The sequence below is a fragment of the Psittacula echo genome, assembly GCF_963264785.1.
Source record: "Psittacula echo genome assembly, chromosome: 12".
Taxonomy (NCBI): Eukaryota; Metazoa; Chordata; class Aves; order Psittaciformes; family Psittacidae; genus Psittacula; species Psittacula echo.
The window spans coordinates 5545616-5560020 of record NC_137747.1 but is presented as its reverse complement, the minus strand read 5'-3'; the positions used below and the strand labels follow the sequence as shown (position 1 = coordinate 5560020).

Below are 14405 nucleotides of genomic sequence, written 5' to 3'. Positions count from 1 at the left end.
GTAAGGACAATTTATTTGCACCTTAGAACAAATAAGGCAAGGTATTTGAGAAAGATCAAACAAAATCTCCTGTATCAAACTCAGAGGAATGCAATAAAAGTTACTGTTTCATACATATACAAACTAATGACCCAACACTATTATATACAAACAGCCAGATCTTACAAAATAGCATTTCAAGTCAGCACTTTATGCCAGTGTTGCTAATTTCTTTGTTACAAAAAAAGTTAAAGCTACAAACTTCACATTTTTAAGTCTCACATGACTGACATCATCAGTATCTCTGGGTTTTAGAAGCAAAGACAATGGTTTGTCCAGAACACTTTCAGCAATGCAGATGGGTCCAAGGAGCACACGAGCGCAGCTTCACAATTCAGCAGGCTTTTTGCTTAAGAACCTTGTCGGAACAGCTTTCCCTGATGGAACAAGCCTTGATCTTAGCCTGGAGGACTCTGAGAAGTGAGCAGGTATTTATGCTCCCAGCCACTCTACAAAGAGACCAAAAAGGGAATTATTTTCTCTAACAGACTGAAAATCAGTGAAGGAGAAAATAATTCCTCTTTATTAGAGCTCCAAGTGCAAGAAACATCATCAAGTCTCAGCCACTGCAAGCATTTAAGAAAGGTTCAAAGACAGTTAAGCCATTGGACCAGATTTACTTATTTTGGTTCGTTTGCTGTATTTTAGGACAATCACATCAACAAAGCAGAGTATTTCCAGAGTGCTTACATTCAGTTACAGCAGTCTCAGCTTGCATATTCTGTAAATAGACACCACCCTGTGGTGTTTCACCTAAAACTTGGGTTTTCTAATGCCCTCCAATCACTAGAAAGTTACCTACACAGTGCAGAGGTAAAACTACTCCCAGTAGAATCTGCTTGATCCACATGCAAGCAGCGCACAATTTACCATGTCACATATCCACGTCTCTCACAGCAGAGATGTTGGGCCAGATCCATCCAAGTGACTAACACAAGATCCAACAATTGGTCAGGGAACTCCCTCCTCAGATGCAGGAGTTTCTTTGATGCAAAGGACACTCATAATGAACACATGCCCAGGGCAAAACATACTGCACAGGTTCCAGATGAGCACTGTGCGAGCCCTGATGTTCACACAGCACTTCACCAGACCTCACTGGAAGGCCCAGACTAAGGGATTTTAGTCTGTGAACAGGAATGAGGTTTTAATTACCTGGCTTTGCCAATTCAAAACTTGCCCAACACTTGAGGCTATCAGCTCATTGGTTATGCCAGGATGGACTCTTCCTTCAGCACCCTAGAGACACTGCCTACTGCCTCCCCTTGCCCTTAGGGACGACTGGTTTGCTGGTCTCCACAACAGCTCTGTTCACACCGTGGATCAAATGAGACAAATGGATGCAACCAGATCTGCAGAGGGGGTAAAAATGGCTTGGTTCCTTTCACAGCAATGGAGAATACCTGTTAACGGTAGCCAAGAGTCTGCTCCAAGGGGCACAAAGAGCCTACAGAGGCATGAAATGAACACTTCACCTCTCTAGCAGCATTTGATTCAGGAGACACTGCTATTTAGTTTAAGTATCCAGGTAATGTATCAAGGCCTCCTGCAGAAGAGTGACAGGGAAACTGTTCCATCAGAGTGAAAATAAAAATAAATCAGTAGAAATACTTGCTCTGTCCAAATCTTTCATCATATGCTAAATACAGCTAAACCTACACACCTCTGCTGTTACAGCCCATGGGGCAGAGGCACCACTTGGTCTCTGCCCTGCAACGAGGTTCTTTGCTTCTTCCATTTTACTCTCCACTCTTCCGGTGTGAGTTAATTGCACCACCCTCACAGCGATTGTACATGCTGGGGCATGTTCATTGAGTGAGCTATACCAGGCAGGAACATCAGGGAAATTTAAAGAAAGAACACAAGATCGTCCAGAGGAACTGGAAGATAAGAGATACAATCTGTTCCAGTAGGGCATCAGTAATTGTCTTCTCATGCAGATCAACTCCGCCTTTGCTCCACCACCATAAATGCACATCTTTGTTAATTCAACAAAGTCTTCACTTCCAGTTCAACTTTTCTGATGTGCTAAACCCCGCAGAAATGTAAAGGATCGTGAAATTAAGTTTTTATTCAAGCACCTAAAGATGTAAATCCAAAATGAAGCCTACAAAACGTTTCACAAACTGGAGATTTTGAAGTCCTCTCAGACACAGCAGAAGTACCTAATTCCTGAGAGAGGTTCACACAACTTCCACCCATTCCAATACTGTTTCCTTTTCCCAGCACTCCACCATCAGCAGGGTTTCCCTGAAGGACATTTCCAAACAGACAGACGAGGGGGAATGAGATCACCGACTGGCTTTTGGTTTTAAGTCGGTGTGGATTTTAAATTGCAGAATGCAATTTCTGATGGAGGCACAACATGCTTTATCTACTCGTATCAATTCATAATGTACACAAAAAGAGGACAAAACTGAGGTCTTGAAGAAACCACACTTGCTTAAAGCACACAGTGTAAGGCATGGGGCTTATTACAGGCTTTTAAAATGAGATTTCAGTTTCTTTCAAAAGGCTGGAACAGTTTGAGCGTGTTCTCACCCGCTCTCTTCAGTGACCTAAAACTCATCAGTACCTTAACAGTAGAAAGATACAGCTAACAGCTTGAAATTGAGTCTGTGCATTCACAAAGAAAAACAACCAAACAAAACCCCCACAAAAGATGCAGCCGTTAAATACCACAATCCATATTAACTTAAAACCAGAACGGACTACTGAAAGTTCAGTTGAAAAGAGAGTTGAGCCAACTTCCATTAGCCTACTTCTATCTGTTCCTCCCATTTAAAAACAACCCCCCTAAAAACAGTAACGAAACTCCTTCGGAATAATGTTTTAAATACGTGTCTAACATTAAAACATACCATCAGGATTTTCCACTTAACGGCATTCCTGAGTTCACAAAAGGTGCTATGGAAAAATAAATGAGCAGAAGTATTGCCCTCTATTTTTTGCTAGCGTATTTCAATAGAAATCAATCTGTTTAGTAGTCATAAAAGCAAGAGGCTGATTGTTTGAGAATGGAAGAATATTCTACTGGTGGCTCAGAAGTTCTGCTGCCGCCGCTTCTTGGCTTCAATGGCATCAAGGATCGGCTGCCGCTTCGACTGGTACTTCTGGCGAATCTCTTCAATCTCCTGCTCCATCATGGGGTCCAGGGCTGAGAGCCTCCTCTGAAGTTCATCAACACTCCAAGTCTTCAGCTAGCAGGGAGACAAAAGAAGAACAGACATCAGCATCAGTGCAGCCACCGTCCACACATCTATGGAGATTCTGCTGCCCAGCAGATGGTCACAATGCATCTTCCAGTAGGAGAAGGGGGAACAGCTCTGCTCCAGACTGCTGCTCTCAATTAGACTGGCATGAACCTCAGGATTCTGGGCTGCCCTTGCTCATTTTACAGGCACATTACGTGCTCTGTTTAGTGACAGAGTGTATAAACCCAGTGAAATGTGACCCCCATTCAGTTGTTTTTCTAACACTTCATTTTGCAGGCTTAGAACAGAAATGTACTTGAGGTGGAACAGAAGCAAAGTTCTCTCCCCCTCCCCTTTCTACTAAACTTCCTTCTGACAAGCGACAAAAGGAGACAGAATCATAGAATCACAGAATGGTTTGGGTCAGAAGAGACCTTATGATTATCCAGTTCCAACCCCTGCCACGGGCAGGGACACCTTCCACTGGAGCAGCTTGCTCCAAGCTCCTGTGTCCAACCTGGCCTTGAACACTGCCAGGGATGGGGCAGCCGCAGCTTCTCTGGGCACCCTGGGCCAGCGCCTCAGCACCCTCACAGGGAAGAGCTTCTTCTAATGTCTAATTTGAATCTCCCCTCTGTCAGTTTAAAGCTATTTCCCCTTGTCCTGTCACGACCTGCCCTTGTCAAAAGCCCCTCTCCAGCTTTCTTGTAGGTGAACAGGAATAAAAAAATCATTCACTTCAGTTGCATTTGGAAAAAAAAAAGAAGGCATTTATGTACAATCTGGCTGAACCTCAGCCATGGTGAGGAACCCCAGAACACACACAACAGGTCAGTTTGGGTCAGCCTCATACTGATACAATATGCCCAAGTCTTGGAAGGTGAACACAGGAACTGTGAGAATGAAGACCCTAGGCCCACTGTAGGAGAGGATCTGGTTCGAGACCATCTTAAAAACCTAAATGTACACAAGTCCATGGGACCTGACGGAATCCAACCGCGGGTCCTGAAGGAGCTGGCAAATGAAGTTGCTGAGCCAATGGCCATCATATTTGAAAAATCATGGCAGTCAGGTGAAGTTCCCAATGACTGGCAAAAGGGAAATATAACCCCCATTTTCAAGAAGGGGAAAATGGATGACCTGGGGAATTACAGACCAGTCAGTCTCACCTCTGTGCCTGGCAAAATCTTGGAGCAGATTCTCCTGGAAGGCATGCTAAGGCACATGAAAAACAAGGAGGTGCTTGATGACAGCCAGCATGGCTTCACTAAGGGGAAATCCTGCCTGACCAATTTGGTGGCCTTCTATGATGGGGCTACAGAACTGACGGACAGGGGCAGAGCAGTTGACATCATCTACCTGGACTTGTGCAAAGCCTTTGACACCGTCCCACACGACATCCTTGTCTCTAAATTGGAGAGACATCAGTTTGATGGGTGGACCACTCGGTGGATAAAGAACTGGCTGGATGGCCGCACGCAAAGAGTTGTGGTCAATGGCTCGATGTCTGGCTGGAGACCGGTAATGAGTGGTGTCCCTCAGGAATCGGTGTTGGGACCGGTCTTGTTCAACATCTTTGTCGGTGACATGGACAGTGGGATTGAGTGCGCCCTCAGCAAGTTTGCTGATGACACCAAGCTGTGTGGTTTGGTTGATACGCCGGAGGGAAGGGATGCCATCCAGAGGGACCTCGACACACTTGTGAGGTGGGCTGATGCCAACCTTATGAAGTTTAACCATGCCAAGTGCAAGGTCCTACACCTGGGTCGGAGCAATCCCAGGCACAGCTACAGGCTGGGCAGAGAAGAGATTCAGAGCAGCCCTGCAGAGAAGGACTTGGGGGTGTTGGTCGATGGAAAAATGAACGTGAGCCAGCTTCAGTTTGTGCTCGCAGCCCAGAAAGCAACCGTATCCTGGGCTGCATCAAAAGGAGCGTGACCAGCAGGTCGAAGGAGGTGATCCTGCCCCTCTACTCTGCTCTCGTGAGACCTCACTTGGAGCATTGTGTGCAGTTCTGGTGTCCTCAACATCAAAAGGACATGGAACTGTTGGAACAAGTCCAGAGGAGGCCACGAGGATGATCAGGGGACTGGAGCACCTCCTGTATGAAGACAGGCTGAGAAAGTTGGGGCTGTTCAGCCTGGAGAAGAGAAGGCTGCGTGGAGACCTCATAGCAGCCTTCCAGTATCTGAAGGGGGCCTACAAGGATGCTGGGGAGGGACTCTTCATCAGGGACTGTAGTGACAGGACAAGGGGTAACGGGTTCAAACTGAAACAGGGGAAGTTTAGATTGGGTATAAGGAAGAAATTCTTTACTGAGAGGGTGGTGAGGCACTGGAATGGGTTGCCCAGGGAAGTTGTGAATGCTCCATCCCTGGCGGTGTTCAAGGCCAGGCTGGATGAGGCCTTGGGTGATATGGTTTAGTGTGAGGTGTCTCTGCCCATGGCAGGGGGGTTGGAACTGGATGATCTTAAGGTCCTTTCCAACCCTAACTATTCTATGATTCTATGATTCTATATGCAAGTACAATTTGTTTTTCACGGTACACGTGAAGATGTCAGGCTCGTGTGGACAAGCTTCCCTTCACTGAATTCCCTATCTGCCTGCCCTTTGTTTAATTGGCTCTCTTGTGTGTGCCAATTTGGTGAGAACTGGCACAGGAAAGTTTTATTCTGTGATTAGAGATGCCAAGCATGACCTGGGACAGTCTAGGATCTCCATAGCTACACCTTTTACATAACAGTATAACCCGTGGAACAGACAAGAGTTCAGGATAATGTTAGGAAGTACAGACACTGGAAGTGCTTCAGATGTTCACCCAAGCAGCAGTCCTTTTCCCATCCAAGGCCACGTGATTCCCAGAAACACAGGAGGGTTTTTTGGGAACAAAGAAGTGTCAATTTTTAGACTTTCAACAAATGTTGTAATTGAGTGACTTATCTTTACTTCAGTTAAACGCAAGTGATGCTGCTGTCCTGGTTTAGCTCTTAAATTAGTCAGCTACTGCAGTTATTCTTCAAGCTATTTCTGAATCAAAAAACACAACGAAATGCTTGATGCCTGTTCTAAGGCAATAACTGAATTACTGGATATTTAATGGCAGTTTACATCAGTCCTTAAAATTTATAGAAACACTAAAACATGGAAATCCTGATCTTTCTTCCTTTCAGTGGAAGAGACACCAGTCCCCAAACCACAGTCATCTGCTAGCAGATTTCTCACAAGGTCATTTGAAATTTTTCAGCATATTCTGCTAAATGAGGTATTTCCTGCTTGCAGTTACAGGATCACAAATCCACATTAATAATCCAGGCACACACAAACCAAAACCTTTCCTGCAAGGGTACACAGTCTTCGGGTCTCTCCAATCAGGCAACTGTTCATTAGAAAGACAAAGCACTTCCTCCACAAAGCTATACATTATTTAAACACATTAATGCAACTTTACTAGACAGCAGTTTCAGTTGATGCATGGCACCAGTTGCCTTTTCACACTAATTTATTGTGGAGCAGGTAATTATTCAACATTTCCCTTCCTCACAGTCCAGGGAATTGAACAGTCAAATAAAAATGCAGAATAGAAAACATTCATTCAAGTACTGAACACATACACTAAGCAGCTACAGTGGAACAAATGGCTGCCAGGTCTTCCACAGTACCCAGTGCTAGACTACTAAGAGTTTGGGAATAGATCTAACAGAGCTTGCTCATGGCTTAAACCAACTATTAGATGTCAGAAATTGTCCTAGGGCTGCAATCTTCCATGGATGCCTTTTGAGCCTTCTCCAACACCCTCCTAAAGTGCTGGGTGCTGCCTACAGGCAGAAAAAAATTGCCCGAGTTGGCAGAGCAGAGGGCAGAGCAGATTTGCAGTGATGGTCTTTCCCTGTTAATGTACTGGAACATGATTTAGCATCACAGGACATCCTTCATCAATAATGACACACAAAGTCTTTCTGCTAACTGTAAGCAGCTGCCTGCCAAGGGATGCAATGGTTTTGACAATTCCTGGGACTATGTTTGCCAGGACAGATGGCAAACGGTACGGAAGATGCTTGGAGTACAGCTAAGTCTGGAGTGGGCAAAAGCCTACAGATATACATCAATATGAACACATCGAGACGTGGGTTACCTGCACAGTGGGTGATGCAGAACAAATGACTGCATCTTAAGAAGATGATGTACTCCTTACAGCTACTTCAGGAAACTGATGACAGGTTAAACAGAATGGGGATAATGGGAGAAGGAAGTGAGGAGAGTCGATGCAATGAAAAATCTAAGAGCACAGAAAACCATCCTGTGTGCAATGCTGTGTGCTTATGTGGATGAATTAATTACAGAGCTTTCATCCGGAATAATGTCAGTGTGGCCGTGAATGCCATGCTACTCCTGAGAGAGGACGAAAAGCCAAAGGGCAACACTAGTAAAGGTCTAGAACGTGACTGTTCACCAGAGATGAACCAATGAGAGACTGACAAGCGTCCAGTGACTGATGAGAGCCAGAGCCCACGCAGTTGCAGAGGATGCTCAGCCCTCTGCTCTCACTGTGAAACAACATGAGCCCTGGGACCCGGCTGGGCTGGTGCTCAGCTTGTCCTGCCACCTGCACATGCATCTTTAAAAGCACAAAAAAAAGAGAACTGCTTATACCTGATGGTCTCCACTTCACTGCATGACATTTCACTGTAAACCCATGCCACAGACAGACTCACTCCCAGAAATGAAGTTTTTAAACTCCAGCATATCTCTCTCTGCAGTGGCAGACTTCTGGGATACTGACATTATTCTGTTAGAGAAATGCCAGAAGCAAAATAAGAAGGACAAGGACAGAGCATCTCCTGACAGACGGTTTACTCAGGGTAAAGTCTCAGTGCTGAACAGCTGCAATTAGAGCTGGTTTTAGCCACAGGCTCAGTCCTATTCCTCTGCTCGCTTCTCCTCAGCAGTTCTTCTGTGTAAGAACTCTAAATGTCTTTGTAAAAGCTATCTATTTTCATCCACAGTGATAAATAACTAAGACAAACTTTTAAAGGAAGGAATCTCATTTCAAATGTAAAGACTGATATCAAATACTTGTTCTAAGGTTGATCAAACACGTTATCAACAGGGAGAGGAGGCAGAGATGCGAAACTGTTCAAGCAACGCTGTACGTGCAGAAAGCTGGTTTTTAACCATTTCATGAATAGTGTATTTTTCTCAAGGTTTTGAGAACAATCTTAACTCCGTAAAAATGCTCAACTGAAGGCAAACACCAGAGGTGCAGTGTTCACCTGAAAACCTCACCGCCACGAGCTGTTCGCTGTTCGTCAGGCTGCAAACACCACTGACAGCAACATCATGTCTTAATATGCTGATGATTTCTACTATGTCATTCAGATGGACGTATATAATTACATCTTTCAGAAAGACATAACCTACAGCCTTTCCATGCATATGCAGCAATGATGGGCAAATCAGGAACAGATCATTTGATACACAATTTCTTCCTAAAGGAGCAGATTTGTAAGCTATTCATGACATCCCTTTGCCAGCATTTCAGACTTGCAGATAACGACTCCACTGAACAACGTTCACCTCAGCAACTTCTGAGTTGTCATCGTTTCAAATCAGTGTTTTAAAAACAGGGAGAAAGCATTTGTTATAGTCAGGTAAAATGTCACTGCAACATGATATTCTACTGAATGCAAAAATCGAAGCAGCAAAAGGAGGATAAATAAAGGCTCTCTGCAGACATATTAGAGAGAGCCACGGGCTCGATACTCAAGGGCATCATGGTCTGAAATTTATACCTATGCACTTCTGTCCTGAGCAAGAGGCAGTCTAAAAACCTGCCGCAGTATTATTAAACAGACCATGCCAGATTTATGTTTCACACAAGATCTACTGCCAAAGACAAAGCCTAAAGAATGAGTTCAGCCCTTCCCTGTCCCCAAGAAAAGCAAACAAGAAATAAGTGAAAAATTTCTGAATTAGAAGCTAATGCAAATGATTTTAGTTCTCTTGTACCCATAGTCCATACACTGAAGTGCACCCATGCCCGGTTTTCCTACAGTAGGGTCTACAGATTGACCAGTTTGGGACCTACCATACTCCTCCAGTCCCTCAATGGCCCTTCAGCAGCACAAGGTCACCACTGCCCCAGACCAGTCTGCACTACTGACATGAATACAACGTCCAGTAATCCCCAAGTCACTTCAGCTATCACTCTTACTTGCTTCTCTACCAAAAAACACTGCCAGCAAAATCCTCTTGCTGCATGAATTATGAGCATCAAATAGAAACAGAGCTGTTTCCCAGCAGCTTTCACACATTTCTCGCCCAACAAAGAGTTTCGGCAGAGCACTAACTTACCAGCTGCACAGGAATCAAAAATATTATCTTGGGGCAAGCGAAAAACATGTTCCTCCTGCAACTTTCCTCTTGCTGACACTGAATCTGATCCCTAGATTTAGCCCAAAGCCTTTTTGTTTTGCACCTTTGCAATGTTTCATGCTATCTGGGCTTTGATTTTAAATACTATCTTGAAGTCCTGAAGCTTGTGGCAAATGCGAACCCTCCATTTCCAGGGAGGGGATGCAGTTGTTCCACAGTCATCTTTCAAACGTGCAGATGGATCCTGGCTTCTGGAACGAAACTGGAATATATATGACATGGGTGAGATGAGGTTATTTTCCTCACAGTGGAAGGATTTGAACAGTTTTGCAGGAGGAGGATATTTTCAAGTCTTGGTGTACTGCAGATCCTACAAATAAAATCAGGAAGCTGTTCTCTCCTTCCTCAGGCCTCCAGTCATACCCCTTTACCATGATAGCTGAGTTCAAACACTTGTCTTCCACATACTCACACAGAGTGTTCTCTGAATATCCTCCCACCTCTACCACCAGTAGCCTGTGGCTTTTTAGAAGGGGAACACCCAGCTGCAGCAGTCTGCCTTTCACTCAAATATTCCAGGTGGCACTTACTGCTTAACATAACTTGACGTCAAACTTCCAGCTTTTAAACAGCCTTTGGAAAAACTGGCTTTAACAATTATCACTTCATAAGGGGCAGTGGGAGTTTGAAGACTAAAATACAGAAGTAATAAAATTGCAGCTTCCCACGCTACACTGGGAAACAAATTTTTAGTAGAAAAGACATGAGTTAGATGGGAACTAAAGACAAAACAAATTCATTGTCTATTTAGCATAGCTTTCGTTGTTGTATCTTCCTTTTCTGACTAGTTTTATGCTGCAATCTGTCAGTTCTTGACTGCATGCCCAGTGATCAAAGCCCCCCAAAGAAACTGAAGGCATCTTGAGTCATATCAGTAGGGATCACAACGTTTCATCTAATTGTGCTTATTTAGACAAGCAAAATCTAAACATGACTTGAGAAGGGTTTTTATCCAAACCAAGTTACCTAAGCTATGCTAAACATTAAATGCCAAATAGGAATTTGCTGCTAGAGATAATGAAAAATATTACCCCTGTAATAAAGTAGCAAAAAGCAACTTTGGAAAAACAAAACCAAATCATACCAACCAAACTGGGACTACAATTGTATGGAAGCACATCTGAGCCACTCACAGAAGCCAATCGATCATGTTTAACATCAGAAGTGGCTACGTACCAGAGATAAGTACAGCAGAATTCCCACAAGTAGTCTATTGAGTGTTCAGATGTCCTTTGGGATGGGAGGCTCTTGACAGAAGAGACTAATTAAACTCTCCCTTCACTTGACCTTGGCTATCAGCAATGCTATCAAGATGCTTCCCTTCTGATAAAACCAAGGGCACACTTGTAGTTCCTCGCCATGATCCTGCAGATCAGCTTGATGCGCATCCACCTCAACTTCTGAACTTTTCTTCTATCACCTCCTCAAGCAGAGTTTTATTTTTGGGAGGCAATCACCCATTGGATGCCACTTGCTGCAACTATTTGTAGCAACCACCTCGGAGCATAATTCAGCCTGCAGCATGCGGGAGTGCATGGGTGCGATAGAAGACCATAAGCTAAGGAGAGGTGTCAAATCTCAAGCATTCATGAATGTGAGCTCTGACAAGTGTAAGAACCGAGATTATCCTGGAATTAGCCTTCTGTAACTTGAAAGACTGGTTAAACACAGTAACAATTAAATGCTCGTATCAAATATACTCTGAGGGAACAGACTACTGAATAGTACTATGCACTTTTTTTAAACCAGCAAAAAAAGCATTCAATTTCTCTGGCCAAAATTAAATGTAGAGGGTGATTTCTCATGCTAAGCAGTGCACCAGACTTTAGGTCTTGAAAATACTGATATAAATTGATGTTGGAATAGCAAGCCATTTTTTCCCTTAGCATTCAGCATTTTCTTGGCATTTCCTTAGCATTAGCAGCCTTCCAATATCTGAAGGAAGCCTACAAGGATGCTGGAGAAGGCACTCTTCATCAGGAACTGTAGTGATAGAACAACGGGTGATGGGTTCAAACTTAAACAGGGGAAGTTCAGGTTAGATATAAAAGGAAGAAGTTCTTTACTGTGAGGGTGGTGAGGCTCTGGAACAGATTGCCCAAAGAAGTGGTAAGTGCCCCATCCCTGGCAGTGTTCAAGGCCAGGTTGAACAGAGCCTTGGGCAACATGGTCTAGTGTGAGGTGTGCCTGCCCACAGCATGGGGGTTGGAACTGGATGACCTGAAGGTCCTTTCCAACCCAAGCCACTTTATGATTCTGGGATTCTATTTTTTCCTGAAATGCTGGCTCAACACCATCTGGCAGACTTTCAATCACTGATCTAAAAATTAAGTGCCTTGTTCTCTTTAATGTTTCTAGCATAAGGAGGCCTTGATGTAATGCATGAGCAGGCATTAACTATTTATTCACTATAAGATGTGAAATGCAAGGGATGCCAGAATCTAAGAATGTAGAGGCACCTACCACCCACTTTTTCATCATGACTGTCAGGTCCCTACAACTCTACCAATCTGTTATGCAGCCACGCTACAGAGGGGCTACAGTAAATCAGAACAAACCCCAGTGCCAACACAAACTCTGATGATTTTGACTTCCCCCCTTTAGCATTTCAGCATGTCTGAAGTTCCTCACCGTTATGAAAGCAGTGGATGAAATGCGCTCACTATGGGATTTCATGCAAGATTAAATATACAGATATTAATCTTTCAAAGGACTTGAAAAATAAGTCTCAGCAGCACAAGCTTCTGCTTTTAATGCATCTTAATTATTTAGGCAATGTGCTAGCAAAACACATCATGGACTGCAGCACCCAGCCCAAGTCAAAACAGCAATGTGGCTAGAACTTCCCAGAGAAAGCCAACAGGGGCTGTGGTCAGTGTACATCTGGAGACAGCTGTTTCAGGCCACCTCATCTTGACAGCAGGTGACTTCCCACAAAGAAAGAACACTCAACTTTCAGCTAGATCATCACATGCTCTAGAGCTGACTCTTAAGTCAGCTTAAGTCAGTGCAAGTCAAGCAGCTGAAACAGATAAATGACTACAAGCACAACATCACTTTTTGTGGAGGACAGATGGACACTAACACACATTCAGTGTTTGATCTCGAGCTGAACTGGAAAGAAGTATCTTAATAGAGAGTTATATCAAAGGAGAGCCAGGCCTTCTCAGATGATGTTTTTGGGTTAGCCCTGCCTTACTTTCAGAAATGCAGAGGTTTATAGCTACTGAAACATCTTACTGCTACAATACTAGTAAAGATCCTAGATATTTTCTATGTAGCTCTGCTTATTTGATTAAAATAAAGCTGCATGATACCAGACCGTTGTGTCTGTACTATTCCTGCAGAATTATTGGAAGGCAACGTGTGCCATTTTCCTTCATGCCAGACGCACCATGGAGATCACATCTATACCGGAAACTTCCCTCTGTCCTGCCTCTGCAGGAAAATCTACTGCCAAGACCTCTCTTTTCGGCTTAGCATCTTGCTAGCTTGGGAAGGCTTCTCTCAAGCTGCCACACAGCCACAGCCTGACAGGCTGCGTGGGAAGCTGCCCCTGCATTTGGGACACTGCTGCTCACAGCACCAGTACCACTGATGGAGTCTCACTCACCAGTGGCTGCTGAGGTCACTGCTCTTTAGCCAGATCAGCCATAGTTTTATTACTCAACTATCTCTTGTTTCAGGCTATGTTTGCACCCATCATGTTTGATCCTGCTGGTTCAGCAACAACTCAAGTGTACTTTCAGTAGTTAATTCCTATGACCACTATGGAAGAGACACACAACTGCTCCTTCACCAGCTAAGAGGTGGTGGCGCTTTGCTTTCTCACCCTCCCCACAATCTGGGGGTTTCCCCCCATTTCTTGAAAGCCTGTAAGAGCCAGGGCAAGATATCAGAAAATCCCCCAATACAGGAACCAGTTTCAGAGGATTACAGCAAACATCCAGATCTGCCTGGCTACCCAGACATAACTACGCAGTGATTATGCAGAGCGGTTACTCACAGAGCAGAAGAGGCTGCACAACTGCAGGAAGACCACAGCCTGCACCAATAATGCTGGCATCCCTGAGCTGCTCTTAGACAAGAATTGCACTGTAGTAATCCTTACTGTAATCCTTGAAAGGCTCAAGAAAGTTTTGGTGTTATGGCCAGCACAACCATATCACCCCTCCATACTGTTATTACTTTCAGCATTGTACAGAGGTTATATTAAGGAAGAAAACCCATCCAAAGCTCTACTCATTGATGTAAGTGGTCATTTAAAAAAAGCAGTAATAGAAAGAGCAATGCATTTTAATCTTCCAAGCTCCAAGATTAGATTTCCTTTTTTAGCCTTAGTATCAATAATGAGTATGAATAACATTATTCACTCACAGAATCATCCCAAGTACCGTACACGCTTAACTTAAACAAAGGAAATGACAAGTTGTGTCAGTTTGATTCTGCAGCACTGAACTTCAAGGAGTCCAAACCTTCAAAATCCTTTGGGGATTTAGAAAGTGGCTGACTAATCCTGGAACCACAAAGACAAGTTATCTCACTGGGGCTTTTTTCAGCAACTGAATTAGAAACCAAACTAAAAGGTCAGCCTGTCTGGACAAGAAAAGTAAAAAAAGAGCATCACTTGCGTATAAAAAACACTTGCTTGCCAGAGATTCGATTAAGGAAAAACACAGTAGAGGTTTTGAGCCCTTCTTTAAGTGATTACGCTTTTAATTTTCTTAAGTAAGAGTACC

The 14405-nt window shown here is 43.9% G+C and overlaps 1 protein-coding gene across 4 annotated transcripts in view; it reads right to left on the bottom strand.

The window, feature by feature from the left end:
- Positions 1-14405, bottom strand: part of STK4 (serine/threonine kinase 4) — a 49752-nt gene continuing 35347 nt past the window's right edge. For 3 of the 4 annotated variants that reach the window (XM_080627635.1, XM_080627637.1, XM_080627636.1), the window contains one exon: positions 2091-3239. In XM_080627635.1, coding sequence (XP_080483761.1) covers positions 3081-3239 — 159 coding nt within the window. In that variant the 3' untranslated portion in view covers positions 2091-3080. Of the gene's footprint in view, positions 489-2090; positions 3240-14405 lie in introns of those variants that run through there. The other variant, XR_013957844.1, reaches the window with a different exon arrangement.